Here is a 26739-nt window from a genome sequence, read left to right on the forward strand (position 1 = left end):
ATGTAGTTTGGGAAGAATGTTGCCAGAAAAGGTGGTAATATGTGGAGTTCAGGGTGAGAGGTCCCATTATATAAGGTAATGTTGGAAAGTCCAGTGAAGAGTGGTGAAGTGGTAGTAGGAGTAATAGAGAAACTATCTTGTCCAGGAATACAGTTTATCTTGGGTAATGATATAGCTGGATCGCAGGTGGGATTGATGCCTACTGTGGTTGATAAGCCAGTGGAAAATCAGACAACTAAAGTGTTGAAGGACGAATGTCCTGGAATTTTCCATGATTATGTAGTAACAAGGTCGCAAAGTCACAGGTTAAGACAAGAGGAGAAATCAAAGAGTGAAGATGAAGTTGAAGTGTAATTATCAGAAACGATTTTTGATCAGATGGTTGAAAAAGAACAAGAACAGGTGGAGGATGAGGCGGATATTTTTAGTTCAGGAAAATTGGCGGAGTTACAACAGAAAAATGTAGAAATAAAACGGATATATCAGAAAGTATACGGAAGAGGAATCTGAGCGTATACCAGAGTGTTATTACCGTAAAAGTGATGTCTTGTTGAGAAAATGGAGACCTGTACATATGCAGGCGGATGAAAAGTGGGCAGAAATTCATCAAGTAGTATTGCCGGTAGGGTATAGGAAGGAGGTGTTGCGAGTGGCACATGAGGTACCAGTGGGAGGTCATTTGGGGATAAGGAAAACTCAAGCTAAAATCCAGAAACATTTTTATTGGCCTAGACTACATAAAAACGTAGTTAAATTTTGTCAATCATGTCACACATGTCAAACGATAGGGAAACCTCAAGCAGTGATAAAACCAGCGCCCTTAATACCCATTCCAGCATTTGAGGAATCTTTTACAAGGGTCCTAATTGATTGTGTAGGACCGCTTCCTAAAACAAAAAGTGGGGATCAATATCTTTTGGCTATAATGGATGTGTCTACTAGGTTTACAGAGGCCATTCCAGTACGTAATATTACAGCTAAAAAGATTGTAGAGGAGTTACTTAAATTTTTTACTAGATATGGACTACCCACAGAAATTCAATCGGATCAAGGATCAAATTTTACCTCAAAGTTATTCAAAGAAGTTATGGATAGCTTAGGAATAAAACAATTTAAATCAACTGCGTACCATCCAGAATCACAGGGAGCATTAGAAAGGTGGCGTCAGACATTAAAGACAATGTTGAGGGCATATTGTCAAGGCTATCCAGAGGATTGGGATAAAGGAATTCCATTCGTACTGTTTGCAATTAGGGATGCACCTAATGAGTCAACCAAATTTAGTCCTTTTGAACCAATTTTTGGTCATGAGGTAAGAGGACCACTTAAATTGATTAAAGAAAAATTGGTAGGTGAGAAATCGGAAATTACACTATTGGATTACGTGTCAAATTTTAGGGAACGATTAAATAGACCAGGTCAATTGGCTAGACAACATTTGAAAGCTGCACAAAAAGTGATGAAACGGGTAGCGGACAAGAAATCCAAAGTTCGTAGTTTTGCCAGTGGAGATAAAGTTTTAGTGTTGTTACCAGTGGTAGTTGAGCCTTTAAAAGCTAGGTTTTGTGGACCTTATCAGATTGAAAGGAAATTAAGTGAGGTGAATTATGTGGTAATTACACCAGATAGAAGCAAGACTCACTGAGTGTGTCATGTAAATATGCTTAAAAGGTACTTTGAAAGGGAAGGAGAGAAAAAGGAGGTTTTAATGATTCTAACTCAAAGTGACGAACCAAATCCAGATGACTGTGAATTTGACATACCCCAAATTAAATTGGAAAATGAGGATGTTCTTAAAAATTGGGATGAATTGTTAAGTTACCCTCCAGAGGAAAAACGAACTGACCTGAAAGAGTTATTGATATCACATGGGCAAGTTTGTAGAGATAAATTGGGAAGTACTAAAATGGCTATACATGATGTAGATGCGGGAAATGCTGTTCCTATCAAACAACATCCATATAGACTTAATCCTTTAAAATTGGCACAGGTTAATAAAGAGATTGAGAGAATGCTTATAAATGGCATAATTGAAGTGGGTTGCAGCCAATGGAGCTCACCCATAGTGATGGTACCTAAACCAGACGGTACCCAACGGTTGTGTGTGGACTATAGACAGGTGAATGCAGTTACAAGAACGGACTTTATCCTATCCCACGTTTGGAGGATTGCATTGAGAAAGTGGGACAATCCGCTTTTATTTCCAAATTGGATTTACTTAAAGGTTATTGCCAGGTACCTTTATCTGAAAGGGCGAAGGAGATTTCAGCTTTTGTGACTCCAGATGGTATATACCAATACAAAGTTATGTAATTTGGCATGAAAAATGCCCCAGCCATATTTCAACGGTTAACTAATACAGTTGTTTCAGGATTACCCAATTGTGCGGTATATATCGACGATCTGGTAGTTTTCAGCCAGACATGGAAAGAACATTTACGTCATCTGATGGAGTTATTCGATCGACTTCAGGTGGCGGGTTTGGTGATAAACCTAGCCAGAAGTGAATTTGGAAAAGCCCAAATCACTTTCCTTGTGGACGAAGAGACGAAGGGAAATAATGCAATTTCTTGGCATGAGTGGATTTGACCGAACCTTTGTGCAAAAGATTTGTAGCGTGGCTGCTCCACTGATGGACTTGCTGATGAAACGTCAAAGATTTCAATGGACAGCGGAATTTCAACATGCATTTGACTGCCTGGAAGCTGTGGTAACCGATGCTTCTGTATTGGAGAATTGCAAGGGACTCTGATCAGATTGAACTGAAGTATCTAACTTTAAAGAGAAATGCCGAGGCGTAGAGGAATGGATGGATCGTGCAGAGACTTTCTTGTTCAAAGAGACTGTCAATCGAGAAGGATTTTGGGTGGAGGAAGAAGAACGGGGGGAAAAAAGGACTATATTATTATACCTGTTTGCGTGTGTTGGGTTTTTTTTGAACCGGTGAAGTGTTTTTACTGTGTGCATTTCTTAATTGATGGTGCAAAGGTGAAAAATGAACCATCTTGAAGTTGATGGGGGTTTTTTTTTTCTTGGGGGGAGGTGTCATGTAAGAGTACGGGGCAGCACGGTAGCATTGTGGATAGCACAATTGCTTCACAGCTCCAGGGTCCCAGGTTCGATTCCGGCTTGGGTCACTGTCTGTGCGGAGTCTGCACGTCCTCCCCGTGTCTGCGTGGGTTTCCTCCGGGTGCTCCGGTTTCCTCCCACAATCCAAAGATGTGCGGGTTAGGTGAATTGGCCAATGATAAATTGCCCTTAATGTCCAAATTTCCCTTGGTGTTGGGTGGAGCTGTTGAGTTTGGGTGGGGTGCTCTTTCCGGGGGCCGGTGCAGACTCAGGGGGCCGAATGGCCTCCTTCTGCACTGTAAATTCAATGATAATCTATGATTAATCTAGGACAAAGGTTCGGCACAACATTGTGGGCCGAAGGGCCTGTTCTGTGCTGTATTTTCTATGTTCTATGTTCTATGTTAAGTACCTTTATGAAATGGATGTTTAAGCAATGTACCTTTAAGAAATGGAGCTGATTATATTACTGAAGTGATGTCAGAGGGTGGGGGAGCTGAGCTCACTTCTGCTTTTTTGAGTTTCAGTTTGAGAAGGCAACTAGGAGTGTCTTTGTATTTTGCTGTGAGCTGCAGGAAGAAACACAGAGCTGGTCTGTTGATTTCTGCAACCCAAAGACTATAAATATATTGATTATGTTCCAATTTTTGAAGCTTTGAAGTCTTTTGGATGTTTAAAGGAACAGTTTGAAGGATTATTTAGTGTTGTAGTCTTTTGGGGTTATCTTTGAAGTAATGGGTGTTAAGATATTCAATGTTTGTTTTTAAAAGGTTAAATTGAGTTCATAGAATAAACATTGTTTTGTTTTAAAAACCATTTTTCCATTCCTGCTGTATCACACCTGGAGAGTACGCCGGGTGCTTCCCACACCACAATCTATTAAAAGTTGTGGGTCGGTTGAACTCCATGAAACACTTTGGGGTTCTGTAAACCCGGACCCATAACAGAAGTGAAAGAAAATATCGGAGCATCCTCCAGTTTATTTTCTAGTTGCTTATTAAGGTGCAAGCTTAATTAGAAAATGTATCTGTTTGAATACCGCTACTATGTAATCCCAAGAATATTTTATGATACCCCGCGCCCCATTGGTAACTTAATAGATGCATGAATAAAGCTAAATTCAAAACATCTGGGGTGGGATTCTCCAGTCTCCGACGCAGAAATCACGTTCGGCAGAGAATGCCCGTGTGCGACAAATTCAGTGGCGGCGCCACTTTCGCGATGCTCCACCACCTCCAAAGCGGCGAGTACGCAGTATCAATGGCCTCAGGTCATTACCTGAGGCCCTCCCCCCGATGCTCTGCCTCCGACCAGCCGAGTTCCTGACTGCGTGGATCTGTCATGCTATTATTTGTCGGGAACTCGGCGTGGTGGCTGCAGACTCAGTCCAGCGCCGCCACAGTTGGGGTAGAGCCGATCTGCTGGTAGGGGAACTTTGGCAGGGGCTGGGGGCACTGGTCGGGGGTGGTCCGGGGGTGGCGAGCCAGGCCAATGGGGGGGCACTATTTGACAGACCAGATCCACGTGCAGCCATGCCATCTTGCACAGCGCGGCTGCTGCAGGCCGCTGCCGTGTGCATGCACGGCCACGGACCGCCCAATTCTCCTGCCATATCGGCAGCTAGAGCCGAGTGCTCTACGCTACCTGCCTGCTAGCCCCCCCACCAAACGGACGATCGGTGGCTGTTTTGCGCCGATTCTTCGGTTGTAAAACGCCACTGTTCCAACGCCGGCATCAGGACATAGCCTCAGAATCGGAGAATCAAGCCCCTGAACACCCATCCACCCTTTTTTTGGCCCTGTGTTATTTTTAGCCATACAGATTAAACCTAATCCATTGCTGACTGTTGGATGGTTTTATAGTCCTAAAGCAGAACTCTAATGGAATTAATTGACTATATTCAAAACATTAGTTCATTGTGCAGCTTTAAGGCATTCCGTTAATTTGCGATTGAGAAATCAAATTCTGTGGATCCTTAGTTTTGCCTTTTCATTTTCAGGATGGTTCAGATTACCAAAGCTGTTGGTACAACCAAATGAACAAGGCAGACAAACTACGACCTCACTTTCGGGGCCTGTTCGTTGACCAGATGTACTTGCCTCCGTTTCCCTATTCTCTCGTCAAAAGAAACTGGTTTCGTCATAGTCAAATCCATTCTTTACGTGGCTGCAGCAGACAATGTGTTAATCCTCTTTGGATTCCCCAGTGTTGCAAAAATCATTATGGCCCCTATTGTCGAGGTAATGCTCAGAGATGACGCATGTGTCACAACTCTATCATCATTGTATTGTTTCAGATACATGTACTGCTTTTGCCTCTGTTTGTCAGTGTTCCTTCTTGAGATTGAGTACATTGCCCTATAACTTTCAATCCTGACATGGAAATATATCATTGTCCCTTCACTGTTGCTGGAAAACCCTGGAAATCCCTCCCTATTAGCATTGTGGGCGCACCACATGGATTGCAGCGGTTCAAAAAGGCAGCTCATCACAACCTTCTCAAGGGCAGTTAGGGTATTATGATGATAAGGGCGTCCTCAGTGGCTGGGCCATTATCTGCAGTGCCTCGGCAATGGCCATCTGCATCTGGGACATGTCCCTCAGCGACTGGGACATGATGTCGAGGCAATGGTCATCACGGACTGATCCATGCCTTGGGCACCACCACTCAAGACACTGATGTCGTGCTCCAGGCTTTCCACTGCGGTCGCTGCCCTAGCAGTGTTGGCCTCGGTGCCATGCATTGTCAGCATCATCTCCTGCCTCCCTAGCCTTTGGGACTCCTCCAATGGCTATGCACTCACTGGAATGTTGCTATCGGTGACTGCTCTCTCCTAGGACAACCCCACAATTTCCACAGCCATTTACTCATACAGGGTGAGGGCTCGAATCTCTGGTACTCCGCCGCCCATCTTGGCCCTTTCCCGCTTATTATAGGCTATCTTCCCCTGCAGGGACAAAAGAAGACATTGTGAGTCGCACGTATGGTGGATGGGGGGGAGGGACTATAGCAGGTGGCTTGTGTGGGCACCATACCTGGGCATGAAGGGGTTTTGCTGGTGGGTTCCAGTGGGTTCTGAGGAGCAAGCACAAAGATCGGCTGTAGGGAGGGTTCAAGGTGTCAGCCAGTGATTTGTGGTGGATGGGGTTGGGAATTTGAGGGGTGACAGGTGGAACTGATACCAGGAGATAGGGGGTAACTGTCCCTTGCAGCTCGATGGAGGTCATTGGTCTTCTTCAGACTTTGTATGCCGGTCCTCTTGGTCATGATGTCCGCACTGACGGCACCTGCCACTGCCTCCCAGACGGCATTGGCAGGCCTGTTGCTGGCCCTCCGACCTCTCAGGGAACAGGATGTCCCAACTTGCATCGATAGCATGGAGAAGCTTGACTAGGTTGGCATCCCAAAGCGAGGAGCAGGTCTTTGCACTGCCATGCGTGTGTGTTGACTGGGAGTGAGTGGTGAGTTAGTGCTTAAAAGCATCTCCCCCTTGTTAGCGGGGAGATGCTGAGGCGTGGGTCTGGTGAATCAGATGGCGAGACAGCCAGTAATGGCGAGAAACTAATGGGGGCTCATTTCCAGCACTGATGGCAGATAAATGTGGGCCACGATCTCACCAATGCAGCTGTCGAGAAACACCCCACCAATCTTGCACTTTTAAAAATTTTCATTTATAAATTTAATTAATAAAATTTGTAACCTTTATAAAATTTTTATTAATTAATTTTCAACCGCTTACAAAATGTTTCCGTTAAATCGCGCCCACAGTTATTCAAGGACCTCAGTCTTCTTGAGTAATCCGGAATCAATTGGGACTTGTCCTCATTCTTAGAAGCTATTTTGTATCAACATAAATGTGCAGTATAACTCTATTCTTTATCTGATGGAGACAGAGACTGAAGTTGGGTATAGATGGTTTTCAAAATGCTGCATTGCTACCCATGGGAAAATTCCTTCTTCAGCATTTCTGCGATACCTCTTTAGGATTGTAAGCACAGCCGAGATTTGTTAAAAATACTGGGCCCAATTCTCCCATTTTCAAGCCAAGTGCTTCCGCCAATGGAGAATCAGGACAGATTCCCACTGGTGCTAGGAATGAAGCTGATGACCATGCAATGGTACATGGAAATTTTTTTACGAAGATCAGGATATTAGCTGTATCCGAGAGGGGTTGGGCCTGATCTCTCTGACCGGTCCTGCCCGTCAGAGATCGGGGTACCCTTTTTAAAGGGTGTCCTAATCTCAAAATACTGGTAGCCATGATGTGGAGATGCCGGCGTTGGACTGGGGTGAGCACAGTAAGAAGTCTTACAACACCAGGTTACAAACCTGTTGGACTTTAACCTGGTGTTGTAAGACTTCCTACTGTGCTCAAAATACTGGTGCATCTCCCCGCCCACTCCCGATCGCTGTCATGGCCCCCCCCACCCAGTCGCTGGCAAGAACACCTCCCCTCATCCACCCCCTTCTCCCCTTCAGCCCCTCCTTCAAACCCCCTACAGGCACCGCCCCATGAAAGGCCAGGTGTGGGGGCAGCACTCAGACAGAGCACTTGGTCTTTCTAGGAAGCTCAACTGAATGAAGAGTCAGCCTTTTAAAACAAACTTCAGTAAGAAAGAACAGCCAGTCAAAAGAGGAAGCCCTTCGGAGTTAATGGACCACTGTAAAGCTAAATGAATAAACAAAAGTAATCCTTCCTTTGAAATTGCCTGGACCTGTCGAACAAGAGGCTTTTAAAAGGCAATGGTCTGTGATATTGAATGTAAACAATGCAGTTCAAATCTTTTAGGCTTCTAAGCTTGACAGAGGCTTCAAAAGATTAAAGGGCAATTAAATTTGACTATGCACAGGGTTCCACTTATGAGGTTTCCAGCACATTAAAGGGAAGACTTTTACCTTTATCTCGGAGAACTTTCATACTGACTGGGAGACAGTTTGAAGGGTTTAAGGCTACAGAGTGAAGGGTTTCAGTTTCTTCTCATGATTTTTGATCTTGACATGCTGACAGATAGTTTTTTAAAGGCTACAAATGGGAAGACAAGCCAACCAACCTCCATCCCAGGAAAGACTCCTGACCCGAGCGCCTCCAGCTTAGCCCAAGACCCCCCAACCCCACCTCCCATAAAGGACCTCCCTCGGCACCCGGGAGCCAGATGTGTGTGTGGGGGGGGGGGGGGGGGTACTCGCCTTCCTGTGCCCCCTCGGAGTGCAAGCTGCAAAGTCCTCGTTCCTCAGAGGACTTGCACAATTCATGCAGCAGGACTCCTGGTTGGGGGAGCTGGAGCACCCCAGGACAGCGGTGAATTGGGTTTCCTTCCCAATAATGATTTAAAATTAGCTTTAGTGAGGTATTTTGCATGTTCTTGCCATGTCTGGGCAGGAACCTCGTTGGGGATGGCGGGGAGGGGTGGGCCGGGAGTCTCGCAGCCGTCAATCCCATTTTTGGTCTCATGCCCAATTCACCGCGCCATTACATTTCCTGCCACTGGCTAGCAGCCCTGGAGAATCCCCTAGTGTCAATATTTCCTTTAAATATCTAAATTGACAAGTATAATAAAGACAACCTCAAGGAGCTATAGGGTTTATCTTGTTTGCTGACTCGGAGGAGAAGGAAGAGAAAAAAAATGAAGGAATCAGCTGACCAATTGCCTGATGAAGCACATGGCAAATCCGATGACTGAGATGCCACGCTTTAACATTCAACGTGCATCTCACATCGCAGCATTCTCCCTTTGTCAAAGTGTTCTTTGATCTCTGATTCGAAATGAGTTTGAAATGGCAACACCAATCAAGTTATTTGCCCTGATATGACCAAGAATTCATATTAGTTTTAGTGATCATAAGAAATAGCAGGAGTGGGCCATTCTGCCCCTCGAGCCAGCTACACTATTTAATAAGATCATGGCTGATCTGATTGTGACCTTAACTCCACTTTTATGCCTGCCCCCTAACCCTTGACTCCCTAGTTGATAAAACAAATCTGCCTCATTCAGCCTTGAATATATTCAATGACCCAGCCACCATTGCTGCCTGGAGAAGAGAGTTCCAAAGTCTATTGCCCTCTGAATGAAAAAAAGTCCACATCTCCATTTTAAGTGAGAAACCACAACTGTGCCCACTAGTTCGCCACAAGAGAAACATTCCCCCAGCATCCACCCCATGAAGACCCCTCACCATATATATGTTTCAATTAGATCACATCTCATTCAAAGGAAGGGCGGTAAAAAGAGGGAAAATCGCCCGTGGATAGCTAAGGAAATAAGGGAGAGTATCAAATTGAAGGAAAAAACATACAAAGTAGCAAAGATCAGTGGGAGACTAGAGGACTGGGAAATCTTTAGGGGGCAACAGAAAGCTACTAAAAAAGCTATAAAGAAGAGTAAGATAGATTATGAGAGTAAACTTGCTCAGAATATAAAAACAGATAGTAAAGGTTTCTACAAATACATAAAACAAAAAAGAGTGGCTAAGGTAAATATTGGTCCTTTAGAGGATGAGAAGGGAGATTTAGTAATGGGAGATGAGGAAATGGCTGAGGAACTGAACAGGTTTTTTGGGTCGGTCTTCACAGTGGAAGACACAAATAACATGCCAGTGACGGATGGAAATGAGGCTATGACAGGTGAGGACCTTGAGAGGATTGTTATCACCAAGGAGGTAGTGATGGGCAAGCTAATGGGGCTAAAGGTAGACAAGTCTCCTGGACCTGATGGAATGCATCCCAGAGTGCTAAAAGAGATGGTTCGGGAAATTGGAAATGCACTAGTGATAATTTACCAAAATTCACTAGACTCTGGGGTGGTCCCGGCGGATTGGAAATTAGCAAACGTGACACCACTGTTTAAAAAAGGAGGTAGGCAGAAAGCGGGTAATTATAGGCCAGTGAACTTAACTTTGTTAGTAGGGAAGATGCTGGAATCTATCATCAAGGAAGAAATAGCGAGGCATCTGGATGGAAATTGTCCCATTGGGCAGACGCAGCATGGGTTCATAAAGGGCAGGTCGTGCCTAACTAATTTAGTGGAATTTTTTGAGGACATTAACAGTGCGGTAGATAACGGGGAGCCAATGGATGTGGTATATCTGGATTTCCAGAAAGCCTTTGACAAGGTGCCATACAAAAGGTTGTTGCATAAGATAAAGATGCATGGCATTAAGGGGAAAGTAGTAGCATGGATAAAGGATTGGTTAATTAATAGAAAGCAAAGAGTGGGGATTAATGGGTGTTTCTCTGGTTGGCAATCAGTAGCTAGTGGTGTCCCTCAGGGATCAGTGTTGGGCCCACAACTGTTCACAATTTACATAGATGATTTGGAGTTGGGGACCAAGGGCAATGTGTCCAAGTTTGCAGACGACACTAAGATAAGTGGTAAAGCAAAAAGTGCAGAGGATACTGGAAGTCTGCAGAGGGATTTGGATAGGCTAAGTGAATGGGCTAGGGTCTGGCAGATGGAATACAATGTTGACAAATGTGAGGTTATCCATTTTGGTAGGAATAACAGCAAAAGGGATTATTATTTAAATGATAAAATATTAAAACATGCTGCTGTGCAGAGAGACCTGGGTGTGCTAGTGCATGAGTCGCAAAAAGTTGGTTTTCAGGTGCAACAGGTGATTAAGAAGGCAAATGGAACTTTGTCCTTCATTGCTAGAGGGATGGAGTTTAAGACTAGGGAGGTTCTGCTGCAATTGTATAAAGTGTTAGTGAGGCCACACCTGGAGTATTGTGTTCAGTTTTGGTCTCCTTACTTGAGAAAGGATATACTGGCAGTGGAGGGTGTGCAGAGGAGATTCACTAGGTTAATCCCAGAGCTGAAGGGGTTGGATTACGAGGAGAGGTTGAGTAGACTGGGACTGTACTCGTTGGAATTTAGAAGGATGAGGGGGGATCTTATAGAAACATATAAGATTATGAAGGGAATAGATAGGATAAATGCGGGCAGGTTGTTTCCACTGGCGGGTGAAAACAGAACTAGGGGGCAGAGCCTCAAAATAAGGGGAAGTAGATTTAGGACTGAGTTTAGGAGGAACTTCTTCACCCAAAGGGTTGTGAATCTATGGAATTCCTTGCCCAGTGAAACAGTAGAGGCTCCTTCATTAAATGTTTTTAAGATAAAGATAGATAGTTTTTTGAAGAATAAAGGGATTAAGGGTTATGGTGTTCGGGCCAGAAAGTGGAGCTGAGTCCACAAAAGATCAACCATGATCTCATTGAATGGTGGAGCAGGCTCGAGGGGCCAGATGGCCTACTCCTGCTCCTAGTTCTTATGTTCTTCTAAGCTCCAAGGAATATCAGTCTAACTTGCTACTTTTCCAAAGACACCCTTGGAATCAGCCTAGTGAACTTTCTCTGAATTGCTTCCAGTGCAATTATATCCCTCCTTAAGTAAGGAAAGAAAAGTAATGTTGGGAGTGACAGCGCCGGTGAGAAAATTAAATGTTTTGGGTGTGAAAATGGCCTTCGCTGATAGTGAATCGGCAACCCGTTTTATACCAGGCCCAACTTTCTTGTCATTGATTTCAACAGAACGAAAATTATACATAGTCTAAAACTGGCTGCTCATTTGCTATGAATTTGTTCAAACTACTGGTTAAGGCAAATTTCAACACCTGTGACACAATAGTAAATGAATATACCTTCATTAAAACCTAGAACTATTACAATGAAATATTGAAACTGATAAAGAAGAACACTTCCACTTGTACTGCATTGCTAACAATTACAGGTAGGTTGGGGAAAAGCAACAGGATTCATTTCTTTATTGGCCAAGACATAAAATATAAGAACAAGGAGACTTAGCTAGGACTGTATAAACCGCTGGTTAGGCCATAGATAGTGTATTGCGCGCAATTCTGGTCACTGCTGTACAGGGAGGATGTGATCTTACTAGAGAGGGTACAGTGGAGATTTACAAGTATGTTGCTATGAATGGAGATTATTACTATGAGAAAAGGTTGGATAGGCCAGGATTTTCTTTGGAACAGAGGATGCTGAGGGGAGATTTAATCGAGATATACAAAATTGTGAGACTCTAAATAGAGTGACTAGAAAGGACCTACTTCTCTCAGCAGAGAGGTCAGTAACAACGTGGCATACAGATTCAAAGTTATTGACAAGATTAGAGGGAGGTTGAGGAGAATTGATTTCAACCAGAAGGTGGTTAGGATCGAGAACGCATTAGTTGAAAAGGGAGTAGAGACAGAGGGCGGGATTCTGTGACCCTGAGGCTAAGTGTTGACGCCGTCGGAAACGCCGTCGCGTTTCTCGACGGCGTCAACATGGCCTCAGGATCAGCAATTCTGGCCCCTACAGGAGCCAACACGGCACTGGAGCGGTTCACGCCGCTCCAGCTGCTGATCGTGGCATGAACTGGGCGCCGCGGGGTCCGCGCATGTGCAGTGGCACCGGCGCTAACGTGTGCAGTGGCTCTCTTCAACGCACCGGCCCCGACGCAAAATGGCGCAGGGCTACAGGGGCCGGCGCGGAAGAAAGGAGGTCCCCAGCCAGAGAGGCCGGCCCGCCGATCGGTGGGCCCCGATCACGGGTCAGACCACATCGGAGGCCCCCACCCCCACAGGCCCCCCTCCGACCCTTCCACGTGAGTTCCCGCTGGCTGAGAGCAGGTGTGAAAAGCGCTCGCGGGACTCGGGTTTATTGCGACAGCCGCTCGGCCCATCCCGGGCGGAGAATCGCCGGGGGCACCCAGTAGAGCGGCCCCCGCTCTGCGGAGAATCTTGTCCCAGCTTCGGGGCAGCGTGGCGCGATTCGCGCCGGTCGCGAGGATTCCCCGGGCTGAGAGAGCCCTGTGCAGAAAATCCCACCCAGTGCTGTAACCAACAGGGTCCCAGATAAAGAGCTGGGAAGCTGAATTAAACAGGACAGCTCTTTTCCAGCTAGCATAAGCACAATGGGACAAATGCCCTCCTTCTGTGCCATAGATTTTCTGTGTTTCTATGTTGCAAATGGAGCATTCTTGTTTTTCTGCACTTCAAGGACCAGTCCTCAAACTCTTCCTTAGTACAGAAGGTTTACCTTGTGACTTTATTATTTCAGTGTGTCCTGGAGGAATACATTCCCCTTGTAGTTCTCATGGGAGTTGTAATGATAGAAGTCTTGGAAATGGAACGTGCCGATGTTCAGTGGGGTTCAGTGGAACAGCCTGTGAACTGTGTGAATCAAGCAGATATGGACCAAGCTGCAAAAGTACGTATTGCAACCAGCTCAATGTATTTGGACAATCTTCATGCTAAGTTCTTAGTTTTGTTTTCTATTTTACAACTGATAATTTAGCCTACAGTCTCAAATGCATAACTTAGTTTGCCAAAGAGTTTCTGAAATGTTTTTGTGCACCTTGTTGAGGCTTACTGGTCGGAATTCTCTGACCCACACACACCGGGTCGAAGAATCGGCAGTGCGCCGCGCGAATTACGCCACGACGCCCTGATGCAGGGACGCAATTGGTCAGCACAGCGCCGGTCGGGGTATGCGGCGACTCTCCGGCATGGGCCGGCACGCCGATTCTCCGGGCCGGATGGGCGGAGCAGCCGTCAACAAAAAGCCGAGTCCCGCTGGCGCCGTTCTAACATCCTCTGAGCCGGCGGGACCTCAGCATTGAAGGGTCCGGGTGCGGCCTGTGGGAGGGGGGGGGGGGGGTCCGACCCTGGGGGGGGGGGGGCCACCGATCGGTGGGCCGGCCTCTCTGCCCCCCGGCCTCCTTTCCTCCGCGCTTGCTCCTGTAGCCCTGCGCCATTTGGCGTTGAGGCCGCTGCGGGGAAGAAGGCCACGGCACATGCGCTAGTTGATGCCGGCTCAACTGCGCATGCACGGACCCTGCGGCGCCGGGTTCAGGCCGGGATCAGCAGCTGGGGCGGCGGAGGCCTAGCCCTATGTGGGCCGCAGAATGGGGTCCCGGAACGGGCGCCGACGCCGGAGTAAAACACTCACGTTTTTACTCCGGCATCGGCACTTAGCCGCCCGTTGGGAGAATCACGCCCCTTATCTTTGAAACCTACTTGCTCAAATATACAGAATTAAAGCAGTTTTACAAGACCACACACTGAATTGTTATATTCACATGGGTCATTCAGCTCAGAGCAGTATTTCAGCTTCTGTACAAAAGTTGCCAAGTGAAAATGGTACAACTATTTGGGACCTCTGAAAAGCATTTGCTTACTATCTTGATGGTGACTATGACTGGTCTCTTACAGTTACAATGTATGACTTGGGCTTGACCTGGATTGAGTCTTGTGAAGGGAACTGTTGTGTTTTCAAACGTTACCTGTTTAAATCACACAGAATGTAATTGCACAAAAAACGGAATCTGTGATGAAGGAATTTCTGGTGAAGGAACCTGTTTCTGTAGAGAAGGCTGGACTGGAAAATACTGTGAAACAAGATCTGGCAAGTAATTTTGCTTATCTAGTTTTGAAATTAATATTGAGCTCACTAATTAATGATATCACATGGCATAATGTCACTGTGCCTTAGCTTTTTGGTTATCTATAACATACACTGATGCAAATCCATTTTGAATATATATGGTTTCATAACTGAGCAAAACTAAAGGCAGATGAAGTTTAATTATTACCATAATAGACAAGTGACAAACTTCATTTCCTAAAATTAACTCAATTGATAAAGAAAATAATTCTAGTCAAAGAATTGCAGAATTCTTGATGTGAATTGCATTGTACCAATTGAAAGTGTATTTTATAAACTAAATTACAAGTAAATGAGTATAGTTTTCACTCTTGTAATGCTAGCAGTAAAGTCAACTTGCACCAATGTTGTTGTTAATATTCATAGACAGAGGAATGAGTACTTATAAGTACTAGAAATAATGGCCCCAATTTTGCACTCAGCAGCTAAGCAAGAGCACTTGTCATTGAACTCGAGGAAAGTTGAACTGAGACTCCTGGAGGTCTCCATAGAAAAATCCTTCATTCCTTTAATATGTAATGACAGTGATGTCATCAAATTGTCCAAGCAACCAATCTCATTAAAGAATTCTCACAGACAGCCAACATCTGTGCTTGTGCTAAATCCTGAAGGTGCAGTTAGATTCAGAGGGCCAGCGGCATCGATTGCTGACAGTTTTTAATTAAAAACCTTGCTTTAAGGGCGGCACGGAAGCACAGTGGTTAGCACTGTTGCTTCATAGCGCTAGGGACCCGGGTTCAATTCCCGGCTTGGGTCACTGTCTGTGCGGTGTCTGCACGTTCTCCCCGTGTCTGCGGGGGTTTCCTCCGGGTGCTCTGGTTTCCTCCCACAAGTCCTGAAACACCCGCTTGTTAGGTGAATTCTGAATTCTCCCTCCATGTACAGGCACCGGAATGTGACGACTAGGGTTTTCATAGTAATTTCAGTGCAGTGTTAATATAAGCCTACTTGTGACACTAATAAAGATTATTATTAATATTAATTATGAGAGATGGGAGTTAAAATAATGTATCATTGAAACTAAAATAAAAAATGACAGAATACAAAGCAGCGGCTGCAAGAATAAAATGGTTGGTGTTTCAAGGGTGACATTCTTAGACCAAAACACCAAATCATTTTTCTTTGACAGATGTTCGATTAACCTCCTGTACATCAGTGTGTGATCTTCATAAAGAGAAATATCTGCCTACATTTAAAACCTCATCAATTTGTGTTTCACATGTTCATAGCACAGATAGTGGCCATGAGTCGTGCCCGTTTCGGCCGTGAGCTCAAACGGCGACGCGGACACAAGATCACGCGAGTCCCGGAAAACGAGAATCTCGCCGGCTAGATCTTGTTTTCCGGGGTTCCTACCCATCACCAGTGATGTAACTAGGTTCCCACTGAACCTTGTCACTATACATTTTAATATAATTAGCGGGCTTCCCGCCATATAGAACAAAGAACAAAGAACAAAGAAATGTACAGCACAGGAACAGGCCCTTCGGCCCTCCAAGCCCGTGCCGACCATATTGCCCGACTAAACTACAATCTTCTACACTTCCTGGGTCCGTATCCTTCTATTCCCATCCTATTCATATATTTGTCAAGATGCCCCTTAAATGTCCCTATCGTCCCTGCCTCCACTACCTCCTCCGGTAGTGAGTTCCAGGCACCCACTACCCTCTGCGTAAAAAACTTGCCTCGTACATCTACTCTAAACTTTGCCCCTCTCACCTTAAACCTATGCCCCCTAGTAATTGACCCCTCTACCCTGGGGAAAAGCCTCTGACTATCCACTCTGTCTATGCCCCTCATAATTTTGTATACCTCTATCAGGTCGCCCCTCAACCTCCTTCGTTCCAGTGAGAACAAACCGAGTTTATTCAATCGCTCCTCATAGCTTATGCCCTCCATACCAGGCAACATTCTGGTAAATCTCTTCTGCACCCTCTCTAAAGCCTCCACATCCTTCTGGTAGTGTGGCGACCAGAATTGAACACTATACTCCAAGTGTGGCCTAACTAAGGTTCTATACAGCTGCAACATGACTTGCCAATTCTTATACTCAATGCCCCGGCCAATGAAGGCAAGCATGCCGTGTGCCTTCTTGACTACCTTCTCCACCTGTGTAGCCCCTTTCAGTGATCTGTGGACCTGTACTCCTAGATCTCTTTGACTTTCAATACTCTTGAGGGTTCTACCATTCACTGTATATTCCCTACCTGCATTAGCCCTTCCAAAATGCATTACCTCACATTTGTCCAGGTTAAACTCCATCTGCCATCTCTCCGCCCAAGTCTCCAGACAATCTAAATCCTGCTGTATCCTCAGACAGTCCTCATCGCTATCCGCAATTCCACCAACCTTTGTGTCGTCTGCAAACTTACTAATCAGACCAGTTACATTTTCCTCCAAATCATTTATATATACTACAAAGAGCAAAGGTCCCAGCACTGATCCCTGTGGAACACCACTGGTCACAGCCCTCCAATTAGAAAAGCATCCCTCCATTGCTACCCTCTGCCTTCTATGGCCTAGCCAGTTCTGTATCCACCTTGCCAGTTCACCCCTGATCCCGTGTGACTTCACCTTTTGTACTAGTCTACCATGAGGGACCTTGTCAAAGGCCTTACTGAAGTCCATATAGACAACATCTACTGCCCTACCTGCATCAATCATCTTAGTGACCTCCTCGAAAAACTCTATCAAGTTAGTGAGACACGACCTCCCCTTCACAAAACCGTGCTGCCTCTCACTAATACGTCCATTTGCTTCCAAATGGGAGTAGATCCTGTCTCGAAGAATTCTCTCCAGTAATTTCCCTACCACTGAAGTAAGGCTCACCGGCCTGTAGTTCCCGGGATTATCCCTGCCACCCTTCTTAAACAGAGGAACAACATTGGCTATTCTCCAGTCCTCCGGGACATCCCCTGAAGACAGCGAGGATCCAAAGATTTCTGTCAAGGCCTCAGCAATTTCCTCTCCAGCCTCCTTCAGTATTCTGGGGTAGATCCCATCCGGCCCTGGGGACTTATCTACCTTAATATTTTTTAAGACACCCAACACCTCGTCTTTTTGGATCACAATGTGACCCAGGCTATCTACACCCCCTTCTCCAGACTCAACATCTACCAATTCCTTCTCTTTGGTGAATACTGATGCAAAGTATTCATTTAGTACCTCGCCCATTTCCTCTGGCTCCACACATAGATTCCCTTGCCTATCCTTCAGTGGGCCAACCCTTTCCCTGGCTACCCTCTTGCTTTTTATGTAAGTGTAAAAAGCCTTGGGATTTTCCTTGACCCTATTTGCCAATGACTTTTCATGACCCCTTCTAGCCCTCCTGACTCCCTGCTTAAGTTCCTTCCTACTTTCCTTATATGCCACACAGGCTTCGTCTGTTCCCAGCCTTTTAGCCCTGACAAATGCCTCCTTTTTCTTTTTGACGAGGCCTACAATATCATTCGTCATCCAAGGTTCCCGAAAATTGCCGTATTTATCTTTCTTCCTCACAGGAACATGCCTGTCCTGTATTCCTATCAACTGACACTTGAAAGCCTCCCACATGTCAGATGTTGATTTGCCCTCAAACATCCGCCCCCAATCTATGTTCTTCAGTTCCCGCCTAATATTGTTATAATTAGCCTTCCCCCAATTTAGCACATTCATCCTCGGACCACTCTTATCCTTGTCCACCAGTACTTTAAAACTTACTGAATTGTGGTCACTGTTACCGAAATGCATCCCCTACTGAAACATCTACCACCTGGCCGGGCTCATTCCCCAATACCAGGTCCAGTACCGCCTCTTCCCTAGTTGGATTGTTTACATATTGTTTTAAGAAGCCCTCCTGGATGCTCCTTACAAACTCTGCCCCGTCTAAGCCCCTGGCACTAAGTGAGTCCCAGTCAATATTGGGGAAGTTGAAGTCTCCCATCACCACAACCCTGTTGTTTTTACTCTTTTCCAAAATCTGTCTACCTATCTGCTCCTCTATCTCCCGCTGGCTGTTGGGAGGCCTGTAGTATACCCCCAACATTGTGACTGCACCCTTCTTATTCCTGATCTCTACCCATATAGCCTCACTGCCCTCTGAGGTGTCCTCTCGCTGTATAGCTGTGATACTCTCCTGAACAAGTAGCGCAACTCCGCCTCCCCTTTTACATCCCCCTCTATCCCGCCTGAAACATCTAAATCCTGGAACGTTTAGCTGCCAATCCTGCCCTTCCCTCAACCAGGTCTCTGTAATGGCAACAACATCATAGTTCCAAGTAGTAATCCAAGCTCTAAGTTCATCTGCCTTACCCGTAATGCTCCTTGCATTAAAACATATGCACTTCAGGCCACCAGACCCGCTGTGTTCAGCAACTTCTCCCCGTCTGCTCTGCCTCAGAGCCACACTGTCCCTATTCCCTAGTTCTCCCTCAACGCTCTCACCTTCTGACCTATTGCTCCCGTGCCCACCCCCCTGCCATACTAGTTTAAACCCTCCCGTGTGACACTAGCAAATCTCGCGGCCAGGATATTTATGCCTCTCCGGTTTAGATGCAACCCGTCCATCTTATACAGGTCACACCTGCCCCGGAAGAGCTCCCAGTGGTCCAGATAACAGAAACCCTCCCTCCTACACCAGCTGTTTAGCCACGTGTTTGTCTGCTCTATCTTCCTATTTCTAGCCTCACTGGCACGTGGCACAGGGAGTAATCCCGAGATTACAACCCTCGAGGTCCTGTCTTTTAATTTTCTGCCTAGCTCCCTGAACTCCTGCTGCAGGACCTCATGCCCCTTCCTGCCTATGTCGTTAGTACCAATATGTACAACGACCTCTACCTGTTTGCCCTCCCCCTTCAGGATTCCCTCTACCCGTTCGGAGACATCCTGGACCCTGGCACCAGGGAGGCAACATACCATCCTGGAGTCCTTTCATGTCCACAGAAGCGCCTATCTGTTCCCCTGACTATAGAGTCCCCTATAACTATTACTCTTCTGCGCTTTGACCCTCCCTTCTGAACATCAGAGCCAGCCGTGGTGCCACTGCTCTGGCTGCTGCTGTTTTCCCCTGATAGGCTATCCCCCCCGACAGTATCCAAAGGGGTATATCTGTTCGAGAGGGGGACAACCACAGGGGATTCCTGCACTGACTGCCTGCCCTTTCTGGTGGTCACCCATTTCTCTGCCTGCACCTTGGGTGTGACCACACTTACATAACTGCGATCTATGACGCTTTCCGCCACCTGCATGCTCCTAAGTGCATCCAATTGCTGCTCCAACCGAACCATGCGGTCTGTGAGGAGCTGCAGTTGGGTGCACTTTCTGCAGATGAAGCCATCCGGGACGCTGGAAGCCTCCCGGACCTGCCACATCTCACAGTCAGAGCACAGCACCCCTCTAACTGACATTGCGTCAATTAATTAAAATTAAAATTTGTCTTTTTTTTTAATAAATACTTTTTTTTTTAAATTACAAAGTTACTGTCAACTATCTGTTTCCTAGCACTAGATTTCTAATAGAAATGCGATAGCTAACTATAATATCCTCCGATCTCTGGCTTAGATATCCTCTAAATTATAATTAAGTTATTATGTTTAATTAGTTCCCAAATACTCAAAAAAATTTAGGTTAGAATCCCAACCAGCCACTCAGGTCACAGCTTTTCTGTGATGTCACTTCAGTTTCCCCCCGACACACACAATTTGAAAAAAAGGTATAAAAGTAAAAATCACTTGCTTACCTTCTGAGATGTTCTCAGATTCTCTCGCTGACAGAGACTGCTCCTCCACCTCCAATCCTTGGCCTGCACAATGCTAATAATATAATAATATAATATGGCACTTACCTTACACCAATGGGTCTTATTATTAGGTTAGAGGAGGAGGGTGGGAGACACTACACGTGTAGTGTCTCGGGTTTCCTCTCCACCAGAATTTATTGGGGGGGGGGGGGGACTTGCCAGAGGTCGAACTTCCGGTTCCCGCCGAAATCCAAAGGGCTGCTCCTGTAAAGGTAAGGTTTTTAAACTCACTACTCACCTCCAAGAAGGCCCCTGCGCACCGCTGCCGCCGAAATCCAAAGGGCTGCTCCTGTAAAGGTAAGAGCTTTTAAACTAACTACTCACCTCCCAGAAGGCCCCTGCGCACCGCTGCCGCCGAAATCCAAAGGGCTGCTCCTGTAAAGGTAAGGTTTTTAAACTCACTACTCACCTCCAAGAAGGCCCCTGCGCACCGCTGCCGCCGAAATCCAAAGGGCTGCTCCTGTAAAGGTAAGAGCTTTTAAACTAACTACTCACCTCCCAGAAGGCCCCTGCGCACCGCTGCCGCCGAAATCCAAAGGGCTGCTCCTGTAAAGGTAAGAGCTTTTAAACTAATAAAAGTTTAATATAGTCCCCTACCTTTGGAACAGCCCCATCAATGAGGTTTACAACTGCTTTTAACAAACGTGAAGCAGTTGAAAGGAACCTGCCAGGGGCACACAGGTAAGAATAATCCACAGGGAGAGAGGAGCATGCCCAGCAGTGCCCTGGCACTGCCCCCTGGTAGCCTGGCACTGTCCCCCGGCACTCCCAGGGTGACACTATTGGCTCAATGCCAAGGGCTGGCCCTCTGGGGAGTTCCCTTTGGTGGGGTTACTCTTGTACATGGGAGGGGATAAAAGACGCCCCAATCTCATGATTCCCAGCTGCCGGCTTTTTTTCAGCATCGTCCCATCAGTGTGACAGCATGAGCCAAGCCTCCAGCATTTATTTTCAAAGTATGTAAAAGAATGGCGGAAAAAGCCGGAAGTTCTGCCGGCGAGCTACACATCGCCTTTCTCACCTGAACCAACGCTTTGGGGGAAAAACAGAAAATACCACCCAGTGTCATTTAAACAAAATAGAGTTCTTTGCTAAAATCCATGAGGTATCTTTCTGGTAGTAGTATGTGTCTATATTTTAGCAGCTCACATTAAACCGAAATTTCCAACAATTGACGCATTCAGAAATTAAAGTAAGTGCCAATTGTCTTTGATCTGGAGTAACCTGAACTGGATGAATTCAAATGGAAAAAATATTATATCAAGGAATTAAATTATGTTGACTTAAGATCTATATATATTAGTTTAAAATCTTATTGACTTTATTACATGGATAAAAACACAGAAAGCATCATATTGGCTGGTGATTTATCACACTGAATAGGTGATTGAAGTTGGCGTCTTTTACTTTTTGATGAATTTTGCATAGTATCATATAAAATCCATCTTGAAGCACTGACAGGATTTCTTTCTGCTTTTTTTGAAAATAGCTGTAAAACCAGTATGTTCTCCAAAATGTGACAAGAATGCTGTTTGTAGAAATGACAGCACCTGTGAGTGCAATCCACACTATGAAGGTGATGGAAGAAAATGTACAGGTAAGGACGAGTACTTCTACTAAACTTAACAAGTATATTTGTAAAATCTGATTGGCTATTTAGGCCTTCACAATAATTTGTATGCAGTTCAGATTGCTTGGCCCCAATGTTATGCTTTGTGCTGCCAATGAATGAACATTATAATTCCTCTTCTCAGTATTATGTTGAAGGCATTAACACAGTCATTTTCGAAGGTGAAACCTTTGCTAACGGATTAATTTCAGATGAAATCTTCATAAATTGACCTCTGTGTCATTTCTGGGCTTGTTATAGAATACCGTTGGGTATATTCTGAATTTTGCCAGCATGGATTTGTTGAGCATGGTTAATACTCATTGTGAACATTCGAAGGAACGTGCTATAATTTTTCTCATGCAGTATAAATTGTTTTTCCCTTTGAAATGTGGCATTGTTGATGAGAGCAAGCCAAACAGCTTCGACGGCATGTCTCTTTTCTGAGCAATTGAATCTGTCTTGTTGACCTTGCATGAAAAAAACTGGAAGTGAAGCACATTCATTAATGTGGTTACTTTATGCGTAGTGGTTGACTGCTGCAAGAACAATAATGGAGGTTGCCATCAACATGCTGTCTGTATTCAAAGAGGGATTAACATAACCTGCACCTGCCAATCAGAATATGAGGGAGATGGCTATGTCTGCAGTCCCATAGACAGGTGTGTCGATGGCAGGAATGGTGGATGCAGCGAGCATGCAATATGCATCAACATTGGACCAGTAAGTGCAAATGTCATGAGGACTGGTTTAAAATGAAACATTTCCTGCATCAAAATGCATGGTTGGAATCATGGAGGGTAATTTCTAACTTGGAATTCAGTCCAAATTGTTTTAGCTTGTTTGCACAAAAAGCTCTTTATGTGTTGTGCTTTCTATATTGGACAATATTAATAAAAGGAAAATATTCAGTCTATTCTTGAGAAAAGGATCATATTTTCACATGCAAACTGCTAACAATCAGCCACCTGTCTGCTAATTAATGTCATCCGTTTGGAATAAAGTGAACAATTTTAAGGCCACTACTTGACAGATATCCCACACAAAAAAAAATCACCTTTTCTATCAAAATACCTAGGATAGACTTTGAGGACAGTAACCAAGAATCTTCCCAAGTCAGTCCGACTTACCCATCCTCTATTTGAAGGAAAACTGGGTGGTGGTCATATTTTGAAAGCAGTGAAGTAAACACTGTCCATCAAATAATTTTGGCAAAAAAAACTTCAGTTTGAAAAAAAGTCAAAAAAGGGATGAGTCATAAATAACCCACTTTCCAAAATTACTTGGAGAAGTTTTTTAATTCGCCGGGATAAGATATGTTTGTCTGAAATTCCTGGGCCAGATTCTTAGTTTCTGAGGCTAAGTGTGGAGGATCTGTGGCGTTTTACGTGGTAAAAATCGTTGCCGCCCCCTACCGATCCTGCAACTGGTGAGGGGCTAGCAGCCACACCACGTAAAATGCCCGGCTTCCACAAAATAAACGGCCGGGTCTGTGGCCACGCATGCGTCATGTAAAACATGGCATCGGCCGTATGCGGACCCGACCTACCAGGTAGTGCCCCCCAGGCCACCACCTCGCCACCCCCAGGCCACCCTCCAACAGTGCCCCAGCCCTTGCGGAAGCCCCCCTGGCCAGCAGCACGGCTCCTGCCCGACTGTGACGGCGCTGGACACAGTCTGCAGCCGCCACACTGGTTTCCCACATGGCTGAGACCACAAGTGAACCGTGTCATCGGGGGAGGGCCTTCAGGTGACACGCTGAGGCCGTCCCAAATGTATGCGGCGTGCGCAGTGATGATGCCATTTTGGAGGGGGCGGAGCATACAAAACCTGCTTTAAACAGGCGCCGCCCCCAATTTCGGCGTCAAAAGACATTCTCCGCCCGATCGCCAATTATGAAATCGGTGTCGGAAACGGAGAATTCCGCCCCCTTCGACTTCTACCATAGGGAACGGGTCATTTCCAGACAGTTTTTATTGTAATAATAAGACCATAATACCATACGACATAGAAGCAAAATTAGGCCACTCGGCCCATTGAGTTTGCATTCAATCATGGCTGATATTTTTCCCATCGCCATTCTCCTGCCTTCTCCCCATAACCCCTGATCCCCTTATTAATCAAGAACATATCTACCTCTTTCTTATAGACACGCAGTGATTTGGTCTCCATAGCCTTCTGCGTCAAAGACTTCCACAGATTCACTTAAAGGATCGTCCCTATTGTCTGAGATTGTGTCCTCTGCTTCTAGTTTTTCCTACAAGTGAAAACATCCTCTCCACATCCACTCTATCCAGGCCTCACAGTATCCTGTAAGTTTCAATAAGATCCCCACTCATCCTTCTAAGCCCAGAGTCCTCAACCATTCCTCATATGACAAGCTGTTCATTCCAGGGATCATTCTTGTGAACCTCATCTGGACCCTTTCCAAGGCCAGTACTTCCTTCCTTAGATACGGGGCCCAAAGCTGCTCGCAATACTCCAAATGGTCTGATCAGAGCCTTATACAGCCTCAGAAGTACATCCCTGGACTTGTATTTTCACCCTCTCGACAGGAATGCTAACATTGCTTTTGCCTTCCCATCTGCCGACTGAACCTGCACGTTAACCTTAAGAGAATCATGAACAAGGACTCCAAATTCTCTTTGTGCTTGTGATTTCCTAAGCATTTCCACATTTAGAAAATAGTCTATGCCTATCTCTAGGACAGCACGGTAGCATTGTAGCTAGCACAATTGCTTCACAGCTCCAGGGTCCCAGGTTCGATTCCCGGCTTGGGTCACTGTCTGTGTGGAGTCTGCACTTTCTCCCCGTGTCTGCGTGGGTTTCCTCTGGGTGCTCCGGTTTCCTCCCACAGTCCAAAGGTGTGCAGGTTAGGTGGATTGGCTATGATAAATTGCCCTTAGTGTCCAAAATTGCCCTTAGTGTTGGGTGGTGTTACTGGGTTATGGGGATAGGATGGAGGTGTTGACCTTGGGTAGGGTGCTCTTTCCAAGAGCCGGTGCAGACTCGATGGGCCAAATGGCCTCCTTCTGCACTGTAAATTCTATGATAATCTATGATAAATTCCTCCTTCCAAAGTACATAACCTCACACTTTTCCACATTGTATTTCATCTGCCACTTCATTGTCCACTCTCCTAGCCTGTCCAAATCCTTCTGTAGCGTCCTTGCTTTCTCAATACTACCTGCCCCTCTACAGATCTTTGTATCATCTGCAAACTTAGCAACAGTGCCTTCAGTTCCTTCTTCCAGATCATTAATGTATATTGTGAAAAGTTGTTGTTCCAGCACAGGCCCCTGAAGCACACTACTAGTCACCGGCTGCCATCCTGAAAAAGACCCCTTTATCCCCACTCTCTGCCTTCTGCCAGTCAGCCAATCCTCTATCCATACCAGGATCTTACCCTTAACACTATGGGCTCTTAACTTACTTAACAGTCTCCTATGCGGCACGTTGTTAAAGGCCTTCTGGAAATCTAAATAAATCACATCCACTGGTTCCCATTTGTCTAGCTTCCTTGTTACCTCCTCAAAGAACTCTAACATATTTGTCAGACATGATCTCCCTTTGACAAAGGGAAACAAAGTCATGACTTCCTTTTAACTCTGGACATAGTTTTTGTATTTGATGTATTTAATAAGGGGCAGCACAGTGGTTAGCACTGCTGCCTCACAGTGCCAGACACCATCGATTCGATTCTGACCTTGGGTGATGTCTGTGTAGAGTTTGCACGTTCTCCCTGTGGTGTGTGGGTTTACTCCGGGTGCTCCGGTTTCCTCCCACAATCCAAAAATGTGCAGGTAACGTGGATTAGAAATGCTAAATTGCCCCTTGGTGGGTTTACTACTATAGGGTAGGGGAGTACGTCTAGGTAGGGTTCTCTTTCAGGCGGTCAGTGCAGACTCGATGGGCCAAATGGCCTCCCTCTGCACTATGGGGAGGCGATGATTAATAAGCTATATTCAATTTTGGTGTTTTTCTAACCTTTTCAGGTGGGCTGCAATTAATTTGTGCTCTTAAAATGATATGGATCACATTTTGAAATAATTTTGTGACAACCACCATAATGTTGATAATTTTAAAACCTTTGAGTTTTGGCATGTTTAACTTGTAGCTTATGAAATAAGTTGATTCTAAACATTTCTTAAAAACCTTCTGTTATAGAACAAACGGAGGTGTGAATGCAAGGAAGGATTCCGAGGTGATGGTATGCAGTGCCTGGTAAATGCCAAACCTCCTGGAGACCGCTGCCTTGAAATGAACCTATGTCATACAAATGCCTTTTGCATTGATCTCCACTTCCAAGGTGGGCATTTATTTTGCTACCTTGCATAATTTAATTTATTTTTTCTTGTGTTCTGATTAAGGTTATATATATATTTTTTTTAATAATTTTTATTAAAGGTTTTCATAAAATATCAACAACAAAATGAGAAAGAAAAAAGAACCCAACAAGGTTAAGTACAAAACACAATCTAAAAAAGCAACCCCCCCAAACCCCTCCCCCCTGTACATAAATAATAAATTAACATTAACACCCCGACTTAACACAACAGGTGTATACAGCCCCTCAGACCCTCCAGTGTAAATAACATAAACAAAAATAAAGTAACACCACCTCCCCCCCCCGCCCCCCCGCCCGAGCTGCTGCTGCCATTGACCAATGTCTATCGTTCTGCCAGAAAGTCTAAGAACCGTTGCCACTGCCTAAAGAACCCTTGTACCGACCCTCTCAAGGCGAATTTCACCCTCTCCAATTTAATGAACCTTGCCATATCGCTGATCCAGGATTCCACGCTTGGGGGCCTCGCATCGTTCCACTGAAGGAGAATCCTTTATCGG

The 26739-nt window shown here is 45.4% G+C and overlaps 1 protein-coding gene across 1 annotated transcript in view; it reads left to right on the forward strand.

Moving 5' to 3' along the window:
* Positions 1-26739, forward strand: part of stab1 (stabilin 1) — a 416947-nt gene that overhangs the window by 366093 nt on the left and 24115 nt on the right. The window contains exons 55-60 of the mRNA XM_072472659.1: positions 5069-5309; positions 13124-13273; positions 14366-14470; positions 21775-21882; positions 22424-22617; positions 26062-26203. Of these exons, the coding sequence (XP_072328760.1) occupies positions 5069-5309; positions 13124-13273; positions 14366-14470; positions 21775-21882; positions 22424-22617; positions 26062-26203 (940 nt within the window). The remainder of the gene's footprint in view (positions 1-5068; positions 5310-13123; positions 13274-14365; positions 14471-21774; positions 21883-22423; positions 22618-26061; positions 26204-26739) is intronic.

This window comes from Scyliorhinus torazame, chromosome 13 (assembly GCF_047496885.1).
Source record: "Scyliorhinus torazame isolate Kashiwa2021f chromosome 13, sScyTor2.1, whole genome shotgun sequence".
Classification (NCBI taxonomy): domain Eukaryota; kingdom Metazoa; phylum Chordata; class Chondrichthyes; order Carcharhiniformes; family Scyliorhinidae; genus Scyliorhinus; species Scyliorhinus torazame.